Consider the following 17321-nt stretch of genomic DNA (forward strand, 5'->3'; position numbering starts at 1 on the left):
TCACCGTTGACCTCTTCCTGGCCAGTCAGGGGATCCCGTATCTTCACTATTGTTGCCGACTCCTGTCTCTTTCTTGTTGAGTTTGCCAAACGTTTTCCTACCAACTGACTATCTTCATACACCTTTTGCTGGTACATTTTTGAACTGCAAATTTCTTCCAATACAAAAAAGTCTCTCGGAGCCACTCTCGCCTGTTCAAGTTGGTTAGGATACTGCTAAAGCTGAAGGGCATATTCTTTTTCAACTGCAGTTTGTAACTTAGCTATTTTATGCCTCCGCCATTTTCCTGGGAAGCTGTATAGGTGATGATCTGGCCACGAGCTGCAGCTTTGAACCCACCCCACACAGAGAAAGGCTCCGCAGTATTATCATTAACCTTGAAACATTCGGAGATCCATTTTCTGAAGCCCCCCACTCAATCCTGATCTTGGAGCAGGGTGCGGTCCAGATGCCACCTGGACCGCTCTCTATTTCCCACACCAAATACAATTTCAAGCTCAACTTTTGCATGGTCTGAGAAGGGATTACACCCGCTATCTGTCTTGGAGACCTGGAGAGATCTAGATGTAAGAAAAAAATCAATTTGAGATGCAGTCCGGAAACGATGCGAATAGCAAGTAAAATTTGTTTTATCTGGTTTACTACTGTTCCAGGGGTCTATTAATTGGTATTCAAGTTTAAGGGCTTCTATAATTCTTTTGGTGTTCGGTTTCAGCTGTTTCTTGTTTTTATTTGAAGTGTCTTTTTACAAATCCTGTATGAAATTAAAATCCCCTCCTACGATAAGCTGCCCCGGGGCCCCCTCAAAAACTCATTAATTTTGGCCAGACTTGAAGTATTGTTCGAAACCGGACCATAGTAATTTACAAAATTCTAAATGTTCCCCTGTAGCCTAGCCACTACTGATAGCCATCTCCACTGTGGTTCTCTCTGAACTTGTAAAAATTCCCAGGATAATTTTCTCAAAAAATAAATGGCAACTCCTCTCAGGGCCAACCCCGCTGATGCAAAAAATACATGAGATAAAAACCTAGGTAAAGATAATTTAGGAGCAATCGACTTTAAATGTGTCTGTCTCCTGAAGGAACACCACTTGAGGATTAAAAGATATCAACCTTTTTATAAGGGCGCCGTATTTTTGTTTGTTTAAAATTCTATTAGCTTTACTAGATAGGATATTACATTTGTTAGTTTCCATCAAGGCTTCTAATCGCTAAATAATACTTAAGCTTTTAAATAAGTAATATCTGTACCTTTTGCTCTTACTCTTTTTACTGCAATTTACCCAATCCACTCGACCTTCCCCAGTCCACCCTGCCCTCCCTGCCCCCCCTGAAAAGAAAAGCCCCCACCGGAATGTGGAAGAACACGTACCAACCAGGCTAACCACATTCCACCACTGCTTTAACCTGGGTGTCATGGTATTACACCCGAATGATCTTACCCCTGACCCCCCCAGCAATTCTCAATTTTATCAAACATTAATGAGGCATGCAGGCAAACATGCGATCTAAGTGAAACACCCCAAATTATAATCAGGTCATAAATTAGTAAACATCTCAACCTCCCGGGAGCGGGGGTGGGAGAGACTCACCCACCTAACCCCCCCAATTTATAACAATGACCTTCTAGGCCCTGGAACCCTGTGAGATCTCTTTTAACAATTCCTGGGCTTCATCCAAATCAGAGAACATAAAAAATGTGCCCTTAACCAGGACTCTCAATTTTGACTGCTGGGCAATGGAAGCCTGTGCCCCATTTGCTTTGAATAGATGGAGGATCTTCACAAATTCCTTTCTCCTTCGTGCCGCCACAGCAGTCATATTGGAAAAAATGCGACATTTTACTTTTTCGTTCACAACAAACTGTCTCTGTTCAATTGCCTTAAACAGTATTCTCTCTTTTACACAATAGTCTGCAAAATTCAATAATATAGTCCGTGGCATCGTAGAAATGGGAAACAGACGGGCATGAACACGATGAGCTCTGGTAATGGTGAGATCACCTTCAACCTCTGGAATAACCCTTTGCTTGATGAACGAGTTGACCCAGTGGAGGGTTTGGGACCTCTCAATTCCTTCCGGTATTCCGATTATCCGGAGATTGGACCTCCGAGAATGATTTTCTAGCTCCTCCAATTTGTTCTCAAGAGCATGCTTGTTTTTGGCAGCCACTTTGTTTTCTCCCATTTCAATAGACATCTGGTCTTCTAGAGCTGAAATCCTAGCTTCTGCCTCCTGGAGTTTGATTGGGAAACTTGACATTGTCTTTTCAATTTTCCCCAATCATTGCTGAAGAGAAGCAAGTTCAGCTTTCTGAGTTCTCTTCAGCCCGCGGACTTCTTCCAAGATTAAATTAAGCATGTCTTTAACACTAAGCCTGCGGCGCTATGGCTCCTGAAGATTCCTTAGATTACTTAGAAGATTTCGTGGCTTGATTGAAGCTGGAGCCTGGAGAGGGGGATTGCAGCGTTGCTTTTTTCAGAAATAATGTGAATTGCTTGACTTCTTTTATCTCTTTCGCCTTTTTGGGCCCTTTGGCACCTGCATTAACCTGTGGAGATACAGCTGATGATGCTGCAACTGTGTTCTTGTCTGCCAAGCCCACCGTCCCAGTCTGTTCTGAAGTTGCGACGAAGGACAGCTCCTCCTCTTCCGAGTTCTCAAGTGTGGTATCCAATCTGAGCAGATTGGGAGCATTGTCCTTACTAGCCAGACGGGCTAGCTCTTTAGCCTCCTTTGCCTGAGCTTGGTGAGTTTTAACCTTTAGGCGGGCATTGAGCAGCTTTCCCATTCTGATTTCTGCACCTCTGAACCCCTTACAGCTTACAGCGGATACGGATGGGAGCTTCCATTCACTCTTAACGTGACGAGCAACGGCTGTACCTGGCACTACCAGGCTCCGCCCATACACGGACTTATCTGCCCGTTGTACTCAGCAATTCCAGATGCCCTCATTTGCGGCGATTCCGTGCACCCGTACATCGGGTTGGAATAATCACCAGTTCTTTGACTCCACGCAACCCGTCTTAAGCTCTGAAGAGTCACAGGTAGCGACCTGCTGACGAAACACGTGTTGGCTGGCGTTGGTTCTCTTTCAAGAACATTCCTACATAAAATAACCCTCATGAAACTACCGGTGTCGACTAAACTATATTTTCAATTTTGTATCAACTGTGTACTTTATATTTGTGCCCAGGACTTGTACATATGTATCTGGGGATGAGTTTTAAACTCATTTTCTATTCAGGGGTTTGGGTCCTCCTCTGACCTGGCTGCACTGTCAAGCACTTGTTCTTCGTTTCCCTTTAAACCCTGCACTGTTACCTGCCTGAGTGCCACTCACCTACTACCCCAAAAACCCTTGCAGAAACCAAGAAACAAAATTAGGTTTGTGTTAATCGTCTGATAGATACCAGCTGGGAATCCTTTCTTCAGCACCTTTGTTCTATTACTGCAGCCAATTCATGCAATATATATTACAGTGTATAACATGTCTGAAATCCATTTGTTTTTATCTTATGGTTATGTTTTCTTTAGATGTGTGCAATCAATGAATGCTGCTGAGAGTACAATATTTCTCTAGTGATTTGATGCTATACATCCATGTTTTCAAGATATCCATAAATACATATAGCATCATCCTTTTTCTGATGATTGTAAGAGTTGCTAATAGGGTTAAGCATTAGAAAGAAATTCAGCCCCTCACCTCTAGCATCTTTAGTCTGATGGACTCACAGAAATGGACCGCCTCCCCCCTAAAGCTTCATGGACAATATGACGCTAACCTCATTTTGAAAATTCAATAGGTCCCTCATTCGATCTACTTATGGTTGCTAAGCACACCACCACTGCTGAGCATACTTCATGTCTGCCGTCCTCAAGTGCCTTTGCTAATACAAAGTAACCTAACTGCCTACTACACAGTTCATGGATATCCAATAGCCCTTGGTCTTTGTGTTGCCTCCAACACACGATTTTATCTGCTGCATTTATATTCTTTCCCCCATAGAATTAAATATAAATCCTGTAGCAGCTATTTTTCAGCGAAACGCATTACTGTAGGGGCACATTTGTTGATAGGATACCTTGTAAAATACGGAGATACTGGTATTAACAGATAATCCCTATTTATTTAAGTGCACCCTTTAGGGACAGTGTAAAGTGGATTTCAATAGATAGTGGCAACTGTAAGGTTGCCTCTTTCAATGCTATTCAAACTGACATTTCAACATCTATCATGTAAAGACATAGGGCTTATACATATTCTAAGTGCCAAGCAAAACAACACTCCAAAGCAAGCCTTATCAATCACAGACATAAACATATGATCTGCCTTTTCAGGTACAGCCTATGGCTCCTACATAATGACATTCTGAAATGAAATATCTTAATTATTCTATTCCCAGACAATTACAGCTTCCTGGTCATTGGCCCTCCTCTTAATTTCATGATCATCATTGATTTTTTAGGTTTTATTAATACTAGTTGTCCTAGTGACACCCCAAAGTACTCCACAACAGCTAGGTTAGCAATGAATAAATGCATTTTTTTAAATTTCTTTATGCCTTTTGTGCTGTAATATTTTTGCCAAACTTGGAGCACTACACATCCCAATTCAACGGAAGAGCAGTGATGATGATAGCATAGTCAATGCCACTGCTTGTGTAAGGTATAGCAGGAAGGGGGAGTGCACTTGTCACTTTAAATTTGAAAAGGGAGTAAGACAGGGGTGTTTCCTCTCCCGTTTCTTTTTTCTATCTATACGAACGAGGTCGAGTCCTCCCTGTCTGCCCTCTCACTGGACGCGCCCAAATTCGATCAAACCCTCCTCCCGATCCTGGCATACGGTGGTGACTCGGTACTGATGGCTAGATCGGGGTTGGCCTTACAAAAATTAATCAAAGCTTATTCCATCGTTATGGCCTCCTTTGATCTAAAAGTTAATGAATCCAAATCATTTATAATTGTGGCCGGAGCGACTCGAGGTGAGAAACATCCCACTTTCAGCTGGCAGGTAAGAAAATCGAGGTGGTTGACTCCTTTTCATATTTTGGAGGGCTTATTGATAATGATAACTTGTGGTCTAAATTAGTGAAAACAAGAGGCCATGGTATGCAAAGTAGCCTCAATGCTGTTAAGAGATTTGCAAAAAAGCTGGGAGGAAGCCCACTGGGTGCAACTAAAAATATTTATTTAGCTAAAACAAAGTCGGCCGTAACATATGCGGAAGGTGTTTGGGGGATGGTTAATGTTGCTTTGTTACAGCAAATGGAAGACTCCGTGTCTTTACCCCAATCAATTCCAAACTACATTTTACATCTTGAATTGGGGCTTACCTGTTTGAGTGACACAATAAGGGTTGCCCCAGTCCTCCTGTGGTTCTCAATATGGCGGAGAACTAAGATGGACCTGAACCAAACTATCATTACGGAATGCTGTAACCTAGATCACTACAAAAGGATTAGGTGGCTAAATTACATGGAGACTGAATTGAAAGCCCTCGGCCTGGTAAAGGTTTTTCAGGACCCTGATTCCTGTAAAGAGGTTACTAAGAAATGGATAATGGATTTATATACCTAAAGATTAAAATATGTCCGAAGGAAAAAAAAAACGTATCCATCATTCCTCCATTGCATACGATCTGGTTCCATTAATATCAGGAAAGGTTTTCATTATTTATCTCGTATAAATAATTCGCAGCATAGATTTATTTTATTGCGCTTCCAACTGAATATAATTCTGTTACTCCTGGGATACCAACAAATAAATATATATTAACAGATCTTGCTCCCTCCCATTGCAACAACTATGCCATCCAGTCAGACATACATATCATATTATTCTGTAAAAATTATTCAGAGGAAAGGAAAACATTTATACTTCCAATCCTGAGACACCATAATTGTAGGCAATGCCTGGTCGCCATGTATTTTCTAAAGGCCTTACTGGACCCATTTGTAAGTTTTTGTGTCACTTCATTTTTATAGGCCTGTTTTAGGAAGAGGAAAAAGGTGGGTCACATCCTAGTAGTAATGTGCAACTTTAATTATCAACTGTTTTTTAAAATTATTTTAATGGTCTAACTTGGATCACTGCAAATGTGTTCAATACTCATTTTAACTCTGTATATACATATATTTATTGGTCTGGAAATGTGTGCTTTTATGGTCTGTTTATAAAAGATCGAACAAAGCTGCAAAACTGACTGACTGATAGCCTAGTCAATATAGGTCATAGTTTAAAAGCTTAATGTAAACTTAAGTCGTTTACAACAATGGTGTGTGGAATCCACGCAGCAGCTCATAGTATATGAAGTGCTGGGTAGTGAAATAAGAAACAAAAGATCCTGTTGTAAATGCTGATGAATATTTGAGTACATTTGTACATTTCTCTGCAGAGAAGTGAAATACAATTTAATATACATTTGCAGCAATTCAAAACATATTTAAGATCCACATCATCTTAACTTTTAGGTGGAACATTGCATATGCTTTATCACTGATTTAAATACACGTTCATTTTAATAATTGTTTTGAGTTTAATATATCTGTATCAGTGTAATGAAACTTACTTCAAACTGGAATCTAAAGTCTCCTTTTTAACAAATTAGAATGCAGCCGAGCCTGAAATGGAGGCCGCAAAGGTTGAATCTACTGTACAGGCGTGTGCTCCCACTAAAGATGAAAGCAAAAGCCAAAGTATTGATGACAAAGCAAAGAAATCCAAAGCAGAAGACAGCAAGCCTCCCAAACCCAAGTTAATGACATTTTTCAAGCAAATGGTAAGCTGAGAACATCATCGTCATCCTCATCATCACATTGTAAAAGTAAATTTTGAGCTACAGTCCAAAAAACAGTGTCAAGAACTGATATGTTTCTATTAATTGTGCACCGGTGAAAAGTAGTAATGGCACTTTGGGTAGATTTTCTAACACTTGCATGGATACTCCTGGGGCACAACAATTTTGTTCTGCACTCACAAGCTTTTTATAATATATTGCTAATCAATATTATGTTTCGTGTTGTGTTGCGCTATGCAAGCTCTTGCTGAATACTTTGTAAATCCACCCCTTTTCCTGTCTGTGGCCAAACATACATCACAATTTCATATGTTATCAGACCCACGGCTGACTTAATGGCCTCCATAGATCATATCTGAGCAGGTCATTATTGCAATCTTAGTCAATACTTTGCAAATATGTTTGAATGTTTACGACTTATGCCTTAATTTCCCCAGATTCATTTCAAACTATCAGTCCAATGGACTTGCATTATTTATAGAATCCTTGTCTAAACACAATATAACAATATGCGTTTTGCCATTCTTCGTTTATATTCAGCTCAGTCCACTGCTCAAACCCATAGCTCATATTTTGGCATATCTTTTTGTCCATATTTCCTTAGTAATGCCTCAAGGCACAGAACACTTGTCGCTCTTAACGCCTTTACCGCGGTGGCAATTCCGCTGGGGTGCGGACGTTCTAAAGGCCGTTCAGGGCTGCATCGACAAACGGTCGTTTGCAGCATCAGGTAGGGAGTGCTCCCGTCGGTCAACGGCCAACGAGATCACGGAAGGGTTTAAGCAGACATGTACATGGTTCAGCTTGGGGAACTACAATAGACCATGTGCTGTTAAATTGAGGCTTGGTCAAAGGGCACATCATCTATTCAGGGAACATATAGCTATGATCTTACCTATGAGTTCTTTTCATCCTGGGGCCACTTGTCTGGCTTATGTGTGTACAACTAAATTTGTATTGTTCAAATGTATGTTGGTATTTTAGAATGGCATTGCTTGTATGGGTGTAATATAATAATATCATAGTTAAAAATATTGTTTGACATGCCAGGTCCTAAATATCATTTACAAAAATATCGTCCTACTGAGTGTGGAATTTCTATTACTATTTTTAACCGGCAAATATTTATGTTGACTATATTTAGCACACAAGATTTATTTCAGACGAAGTTCAAACTACAATATTCTGGTGCTACACTCTTCAAATGTATGCATTCCAAGACTGTAGAATTCATTCTAAAAATGTGTAAATCTACACTCATAGGTTTACAAGTACATTTGTAGTATACTGATGCATATTTTTCATTCTCAAAATACTATTTATGGGAAGCTATGACAGTAAGAGCTTGAGGATTTACACATGGGTAAAATTTATGCATCAGATTTTTTTAATAGTTTTTATTTTTGGGAAAAATATTTTTCTCTGAGGAAACAAAACATCTTCCCCAAGAATGGAATGGAATGGGAAGATCATTTGTATAGCGCGATAGCTACCCTAAGGCGTCCTAGCGCTGTAGACAGACGCGTGTGGATGAGAGGTAGGGGCCTAGTCAGAGTTGGTAAATAGCAGGGTTTTTAGCTTTTTGCGGAAAGTCGTAGGTTAGGTTCAGATCGCAGGGGGAGGGGGAGGGAATTCCAGTGTTTGGCTGAGTTGTAGGAGAATGAACATCCCCCACATCTGTCTCTCTTGATCCAGGGTAGTGTAATAAGGTAGGAGGAGGATGATCTGAGCTGTCTGTCAGGGTGGTAGGGGGTGATCAGGGGGTGATTGATAGTGGCACCTGTTTTCCAGAAGGCTCGGTGGGCGATACACATGCAAGTGTATCACCCCCAAGTTTGTGGTGTTCATGGTTTTTCCACCCAATATGTGCATTTAGCCCTACCTTTGACAGAAGCAAACGTTTGGCCTGATCCTAGTTAGCTGTGGACAATTTAAATGTTGGTGTATATCCAAAAATATGTGAAACTGTGGGAAGGCACAGATTTTACATATATTCTGGAATTTCCACTTCTCAAATTTGTGAGTAGATGTAATCCAACTTATTATTCTGTTATTAAGACATCAAACTGCATACATTTATTACATTTGCAAGTGTACATTTATGTCTCATCAATTTCAAACTTAGGTGCACAAATAGTTTTGTGGCATCTCCCAGCATCCATCCCTCCTCCCTTACTCAAGAAACCCAAGGCAGACCCCACGGACCTCAAGAACTTTCGGCCCATCTCCCTGAGGTCATCGAGAAAACAGTCAACAAATAACTGACCCGCTACCTCGAGGAGAACAGCATCCTGGACCCGTCACAGTCTTGGTTCCGCAGCACCTCAAGCACCAAAACCGCCCTCATTGCAGCCACCGATGACATAAGGACCCTGGTAGACAATAGAGATACAGCGGCCCTCATCCTCCTGGACCTGTCAGCTGCCTTTGACACAGTCTGACACCGCACACTACTATCACGCCTCCACGATGCCAGGATCTAAGAGAAAGCCCTGGACTGGACCACATCCCTCCTCTCCAGCAGAACCCAGAGTGTCCACCTACCCCCCCCTTTCGCTCCGATGCCACCGAGATCATCTGCGGCATACACCAGGGCTCAGCCCGATGCTGTTCAACATTTACATGGCACCCCTCGCCCTCGCCACCCGTCAGCACGACCTCAACATCATTTCCTAGGCCGATGACACCCAGCTGATCCTCTCCCTCACCAAAGACCCCCACAACGCCAAAACCAACCTCCACGAAGGAATGAAGGCCGTCGCCGAATGGATGAGGAACTGCCGACTGAATCTGAACTCGGACGAGACGGAGGTCCTCATCCTCAGATCCACCCCTTCAGCCTGGGACGACTCCTGGTGGCCGGCCGCACTGGGAACAGCCCCAACACCCACCGACCACGCACGCAACCTAGGTGTCATCCTCAACTCGATTTCTCCATGACTAAGCAGGTAAATACGTCTCCTCCTCCTGCTTCCACACCCTCTGTATGCTCTGCAGGATCTACAAGTGGATCCCCACCAATACGAGAAGAACTGTCACCCAGGCTCTCGTCAGTAGCAGGTTGGCCTACGGAAACGCACTCTACACAGGAGCTTCGGCTAAACTCCTGATACGCTGCAACGTATCCAGAACGCCTCTGCACGTCTGATCCTCAACATCCCCCGCTGCAGCGACATCACACCCCACCTGAGAGACCTGCACTGGCTCCCTATCAATAAGAGGATAACCTTCAAGCACCTCACCCATGCACACAAAGCACTCCACAACACCGGGCCAGCGTACCTCAACAGACGACTCAGCTTCTATACCCCCACCTGCCAGCTCCGCTCCGCCGGCCTTGCCCTCACCACAGTCCCCCGCATCCAAAGAGCTACTTCCGGCGGCAGATCTTTCTCCCACCTTGCCGCCAAGACCTGGAAACCCTCCCCACCCACCTATGGCAGACCAATACCTACTGACCTTCAGAAGACTCTTCAAGACCTGGCTCTTCGAGAAGTAGCAGCACCCCCCACCCCCGGGCGCCTTGAGACCCCCACGGGAAAGTAGTGTTCTTTACAAATTATATGATTGATTGATTGATTGATTGATTGATTAACCCTGGTCCCCAGCCCACCCACAGATACAAAGCCACCGTCCTCAGCGCCCTAAAAACTATACAACCGAGCAAATGCTCCTGCACCACCGCACTGCATTCTACGGTAGGACTGTTCTTTTGCACCAGTTGCACCATCTCTTGCACCTGCACAACCACAATTATGCCTCAAAGCATCAAGCTAACCCCTTGCCACAACACACCAAAAGTGATACATTGACTTTACTGCCTACTCCTTAACACACACTCCACGTGCAAGCATTCCACCAAACTATGGGATCTCCTCGCCACCCTCACATCTGACATTTTCTTCCTCACCAAGGCCTTGCTCAGCTCATAACTGCACCAGACATTGCCATTGCAATCCCCCACTGATATAAAATCACTCACCAGGATTGCACCAACAAGTCAGGAGGAGAAATAACCATCATCCATATAGAACCATGCATTGCACCATCACCACCCAAAACACCACCACCCTCATGGAATACCTCGACTTCAAGCTCCATAGTGACGGCAAGACAATCATCAGACACACCCATACATACTGACCTCCAGGCCCATGCTGCAACATCTGCTACACCATTGTGGACTTCTTTGCACCCCTAGTCTTAGACTCCAAGGCTACATCTTCCTGGGCGACTTAAATTTTCACATCAATGACCCCAATGACAACAACACGACACAGCTCCTGGACAGTATGAATAACCTCAGAGTGACCCTGATCATCCACTACCTAATGCACAACCTAGGACCCACACTGGACACCATCTTCACCTCCAGCAACTGCATCAAAAACAGTCACATCACAGAACTCACATGAATCGGCCACTCCATTGTCCACTTCAGCATCACCAGTCCCCACACGGCCACCCCCACTATGGACAGCACCCCCATCGAAGGTGGACAAAATTTCAATAACCCGCTGGACTGGCGTCCCCAATACCTCCAACCTTGCTACTGCTACCAACCTCAAACAAGGAAATAAGAACTTCAATGCCTGGATCACCAACTGTTCCAGCAACATTCCCCCAAAGAACAACCAGGGAAAACCCTCCAAAAAGAACTCAGAACAGTGAAATGAAACGGTAAAAAGGCGAAGACCAGATAGTGCACCAGCTAGGACACCTCCAACAGGGCAGCCTTCAAGACCTCCTTCAACTTCTACCACCACCTACTGAGGGCAACAAAGAAAACAGACCTAACTGCATGCCTCAAAACCAGTTGCTACAACAGCAGGAAACTAATCAACATTCTTAAGAAATTCTCTAACCCTGCAGCGAGAGAAAAGAACTTCACACCCTCTCAAGAGCTGTGCGACAACCATGCAGACTTCTTCCATCACAAGATTGCAACTAAATACAGAAACTTTGAACACCAACCTACACCTATGGACTTTTACGACAGATACGCTACCACCGCAACCAACACAATCCACAACTGACCACTTGGAACATCCTGTCCACACACGACATCACCGCCACCATAAAATTCATCCACTCCACCTCCTTCCGAACCAGCTTCCGCAGCAATCACAGCACAGAGACTGCTCTGATCGCAGCCACCAATGACATCCAAACCCTCCTCAACTGAGGAGAAACAGCAGCTCTGATACTCCTTGACTTCTCAGCAGCCTTCGACACTGTATCCCACCACACGCTCATCAAAAGACTCCATCACATTGGCATCAAAGGGGACACGTTCAGATGAATCACCTCCTTCCTTACCGGTAGAACCCAAAGGCTGCACCTCCCACCTTTACCCTCCCAATCCAAGAATATCGTGTGTGGTGTCCCCCCAGGGCACAACATCAGATCCCATGGTCTCAACATAATTTCCTAAGCAGACAACAGCCAACTCATCCTCTCACTCTCCGACGAACTTACCACCACCAGGACCAACTTCCACAGCCAACGGAATGAAGATCAACTGTTTGCAGCTGAACACGGACAAAATGAAAGTATTGATGTTCGGCAATAACAGCAACACATGGAATGGGACCTTCACTCAATCGCTCCGATTATGCCAGGAACCTTGGAGTCATCAACAGCAAGAAGCTCACCATGAAATCACAGATCAACTCTGTCTCCTCCGCTGGCTTCCTTACTCTGCACCTGCTACATAAGATCTTCAAGTGGCTACCCCCGCACACAAGACACATCACCAGCTGACTGGACTGCGGCAACTATCTCTATGTAGAAATTGCGACACACCTCCTACAGAAACTTCAAACTTACAGAACGTCGCAGCTAGACTCGTCCTCGAACTTGCCCAATGAACCCACATCACACCCCTCCTCAGGCAATACACGTGCTCCCTGTACAGAAGAGATGCCAGTTCAAGCTGATGACCCACACACACCAATCTCTACACAACCAAGGACCCGCCTACTTTAACCACCACCTGAACGTCCACCAACCGTCGAAAAGAGTACTCTCTGCCTTTCAGTTTCCCACATTTCCTGTATCTACCGAAGCAGAATTGGAGGTCGCTCCTTCTCCCACATCACAGCAAAGACCCGGAACAACCTTCACCCTCCCCCCCAGTACCATCACTTCAATTCGGAATTCAGAAGGACCCTCAAGATTTGGCTGTGCAAATGAGCCCCCAGGACCTGCAAGCACATGGATACCCTATAGGTGATTAGCTGCACTTTACAAATCTCGAGTGATTGATTGATATGTGGTCATAATGTAAAACTAATTTTGATGTAAGCTATGTAGATGTATTTTTAAGTTGAACTGTGGACTTATTTTATGTGCTTGTAACACCGATGTGAGCTTATGAGCAGGTATTCTATTCATTTTTATGTAAAACAAAGCAGCAGTGAACTTCCAGGCCAAATAATTCTTCAAAATTATAAGACAGAGAATACCACATTGAGAAATGAATGAATACATATTTCACATGGTACTTTCACTAAATGTTATAAATACATAGGAATATCTCATGTCTCTCATTATAAATACATAGGAATGGCTCATGTCTTTTATTAAAGCATCTAAAATGACAGAACTCCGAGACAACCTGAGGGCAAGAAGTAATGTGCCTCTCTCGAGTGCTTCTCTGGCCCTCCAGGTACAGACGGTTGAAGTCAGGCTATCTTTGTTAGACCTGTCCTTTGCAATTGTGTGCTGAATGGAAACAGCTCATTCTGGGATTGGCAGACCCGCATACATAACTGACACCATATTTTACTTTTTTTTTGTTGAACAGTATGTGCATTTAGTTGTAAGACATTGAATTGTTTAAAGGCTAAAAACCCAACTTGAAAAATTCTCAGTGTTAGTGGGTTATTTAGACTTTGGCACATGCCAATCCCAGCTGTGGGATTTTATCATATCCGGTAATTTCAAAAACTGCATGAACATGGCTTTTACAAGGTGCTGGTAGTGAATGAGTCAATCGTACTCGATGCCTATGTTTTTTTAGCGTCACTCAGTATATATCAGAAGCAGTGATCATTGGCTGCTTCTTCATGTTCATGAGCTCTGCTATCTACGGCTCATGCATTACCTGTGATAATTTATTTGTTAAGTTATACACTGTTAACAATGCAATTTCAGGAGAAACAAGGCATGAATCCTTCTGTGTTTGTGATCTGCACTGAACTGTTGATGATATGACTCAAAATGCTACAATATTGTCAGAATAGTATCACAAATTAATTGTTATATAGGTTCTCCCACTTCGCCAAATCATTTGTTAACTTTATTGGTAGATCTCCAAGGGTTCACCCAAGGATAAAGGTGTAGCCCTTATTAACAGGAAATATGGACTTAGACATTTTTTACCACCTGCTCTGAAATTGTATCACTGCATTCGCTTGGCCATGAATGTGCTTGGCACGAATTCTTCTATGATTAGGTTGGTTAATGTTTTACAGCCTTGTACTATTCATATTACATTCCACAGCAAGAACAAGATGTATATCAGCTCATAGAAATTCTCAGCCACTTCACCAGATTCTTTTCAATACATCAGGCCTGTCGACTTGCATTATTCATAGAATCCTTATCTAAACAGAATGTGCCAGCATTGTGATGGATTTGGGAAGACTTTTGCGGGAGCTCAATTAGTAGAATACAAATGATTTGAAAAATTCTGTGCACTACTAATACAAATTAAAACATAATAGTTCGTGATTTTAATAGTGTTTTTCCCCAAATCATTTTATAGAACATTTGTATGCACTATTATTATAGCCCAATCAAAATTAATTCTCTTTTTACTGACCCCAGGAGTGTGGAAGGCTGAATCAACGATGTAAAGAAACTGGCTTTGTTGCAGTTGCCTACCACTTTTCGCCCCTAGTTGGACTACTAGATGTTGGTTTTCGACTGTCCGTGCACTGAAGCCTGCCGACTAACCCTCAGTATTTGTGCTCCGTCCCTAAAACTGCTATCTGCAAACTCATATCTCCAGTTGGCACTGAATTTACCCCCTTATAAGACCCTAGAATATGATACCAGTGGTACCCAGGGCATGGGTGGTAAGTTCCCCAGGGCTTGGAGTACTGATTGTGCCACCCTGAGTGACCAAAACAAACTGCTGCAGCCCAGGAGGTAGGGTGCATTATATTAAAGGTGTGGACATGTAAGTGCAAGCTTATCTGTTCATATAGTGCCCTTTACCATTAAAATACACTATAAGTGATAGACCGTGCACAGGATTATATGAACTGCAGGCAAACCAGAGATTGGCAGCTTCATTATTGTACCACCTAACTATGTGATGTTTTTTATCAAACAACATGCCTTCTCACCCCGGATATGCATCTTGTGCCAGGAGCGATGTGGCAGGCACCCAGGTGGCACCTTAGAGTTTGCCCACATGGCTGCCCCAGTCTTCCCTGTGGTCTGACCGACAGCCCGTTCTTGCTACTGCCAAGTCAGGATTCTGACCTACTACCAGGAAGTGTGATCACAGGAGTCAGGAACAAAGTCTCGGGCAGGAAGCAGGTCACGCCTCCCTCTTCCCAAGCAGGCTAGCGAAGTGGCACATCAAGGCAGTGAGCAGCAGCGGCCGGTGCAGGTAAGCGTGGTGAGGCCGGGTCGTAAAGTTAACAGATGACGGAATAGCATTTATTTATTTATTTTTCCCTATTCTGTTGTGTGTCGACTCCCTCCACATCCACCTCCCGACTTGCCTCCACCCTGCCCCACTGCGCTTACCTGCACCGGCTGCTGCTAGCAGGAAGCTTCAAAGGCTGCACCACCTCTGATATGCATTAAGGCTGACTCCCAGAGGAGGAAACAGCCTCCCCCTGGCCCAGGCGCATTTGCACCCAGACAGGCAAGATCACCCCCAAAAGTCTAGCCACACCTCCAGGGTGAGCACCCTGGTCTGTCTGCTAAAATTTGATTTCTGCCACCTTCAGGAGTGGCAGAACACAGAGTTGTGGGTAGAAAAGGTGCCCCCACCACTGGATGTGATCTCATCAGGGGCAGATGAGTTGTAGGGACTAGCAGCCCACTGGCTACATGATTCCACACCCTAATGCCCCTAAATCTGGGATTTAAGGGACAACCCTGAAACCAGAACCTCAGTTCTGATCCAACTTACATCAAAGAGGATGAAGAAGGAACTTGTGTCTGCGACAACAGGACTTTGCATAAAGCAAACGACTGATAATCTGCACCTGTTGCAACTGCATGGACGAGACATGGCTGTTTAATCAGTGAATTTCTGCTGTTTTGGTCCTGCTAGCCCATATATGCGCCGAGACACCTTCGGGTATTTGTATGCGCAATAAAAATTCCAAAGAAAATAAAAAAATAAAATAGGCTAAAGGTAGGTTCCCCCAGACAGAGGGACTACTGTGAGAGCCAGAAGGAACTTCATACTCTTGGACTAGTGGAACTAGTTCCCTGCAAACTGCAGCTAAATCAACACTACAAATCCAAAGAATCACTAGACGTACCACGCCACAGCCACATCACCCCCCACTTGAGAAACCTGCACTGACTTCCCGTCAACAAGAGGATATCCTTCAAGCTCCTCATCCACGCACACAAGGCACTCCACAAGACCGGCCTAGCTTACCTCAACAAACGACTTTCCTTCTACACCCCAACCTCCAGCTCTGCTCTGCCGACCTTGCACTCGCCACCGTCCCGCGCATCCAAAGAACAACCACTGGCGGGAGGTCCTTATCCCACCTTGCCGCCAAGACCTGGAACACCTTCCCACTGAACCTACGACAGACCCAAGACCTGCTAACCTTCAAGAGGCTACACAAGACATGGCTGTTCGATCAGTAGCGGCCACCCCCTTCCAGCGCCTTGAGACCCTCACAGGTATGTAGCACGCTCTACAAATGTTGTTGATTGGTTGATTGATTTACTAGCCATCAGGCCCTCTGAGGAATTGCCCAAAAGCAGATGGATCAGGGCATTGTGGAAACTGCTGTCCTGCCATCCACGAAGTTTCAGGCTGCTACCATGTTTCCCTGACGTCAAATAAGCTCCCTGCTGAGGTTACCGCTACTAAGGTTTGATGGTTGCCCTTCACTCAAGGCTGCACAGAGAGGACACTCCGTAAAACGTCCACCCAGCATCATCAGTGACGTGGTTGTCACCATTTTATACCCTGTTCTCCAGCAGTATCGTTTCAGCGGTAAAAGCAGCTCTTCCGTGGCTCCTGCCCAGAACCAGGGACAGCCAGGACAACTCTGGACCTGGGCTCCTCGTGCCAGGTAAAATTGAACTGACTGTCCTGGCTTGGTACTGGGACCCGCATCACCTTTACCCTGCAAGGGTACAATGTAATTTGACCTGCAAGTGACCCATTGTCACTAGTGGTTTTTCCCAATGACTGCAAAATTAAGTTTTCACTGTATTATTTTGCACTGATTTTATATTGCTTCCAAAATCTACTATTCTGCTAATTTTGGTCTCTAAAATAAAATAAAAATGCATTCTATTTT

General features: G+C 44.1%; 1 protein-coding gene across 4 annotated transcripts in view; it reads left to right on the plus strand.

Moving 5' to 3' along the window:
- Nucleotides 1–17321, plus strand: part of BCAS1 (brain enriched myelin associated protein 1) — a 505437-nt gene that overhangs the window by 434375 nt on the left and 53741 nt on the right. For all 4 annotated transcript variants that reach the window (XM_086932444.1, XM_086932445.1, XM_086932442.1 and 1 more), the window contains one exon: nt 6613–6783. In XM_086932444.1, the coding sequence (XP_086788570.1) occupies nt 6613–6783 (171 nt within the window). The remainder of the gene's footprint in view (nt 1–6612; nt 6784–17321) is intronic.

This window comes from Lissotriton vulgaris, chromosome 7 (genome assembly GCF_964263255.1).
Source record: "Lissotriton vulgaris chromosome 7, aLisVul1.2, whole genome shotgun sequence".
Lineage (NCBI taxonomy): Eukaryota > Metazoa > Chordata > Amphibia > Caudata > Salamandridae > Lissotriton > Lissotriton vulgaris.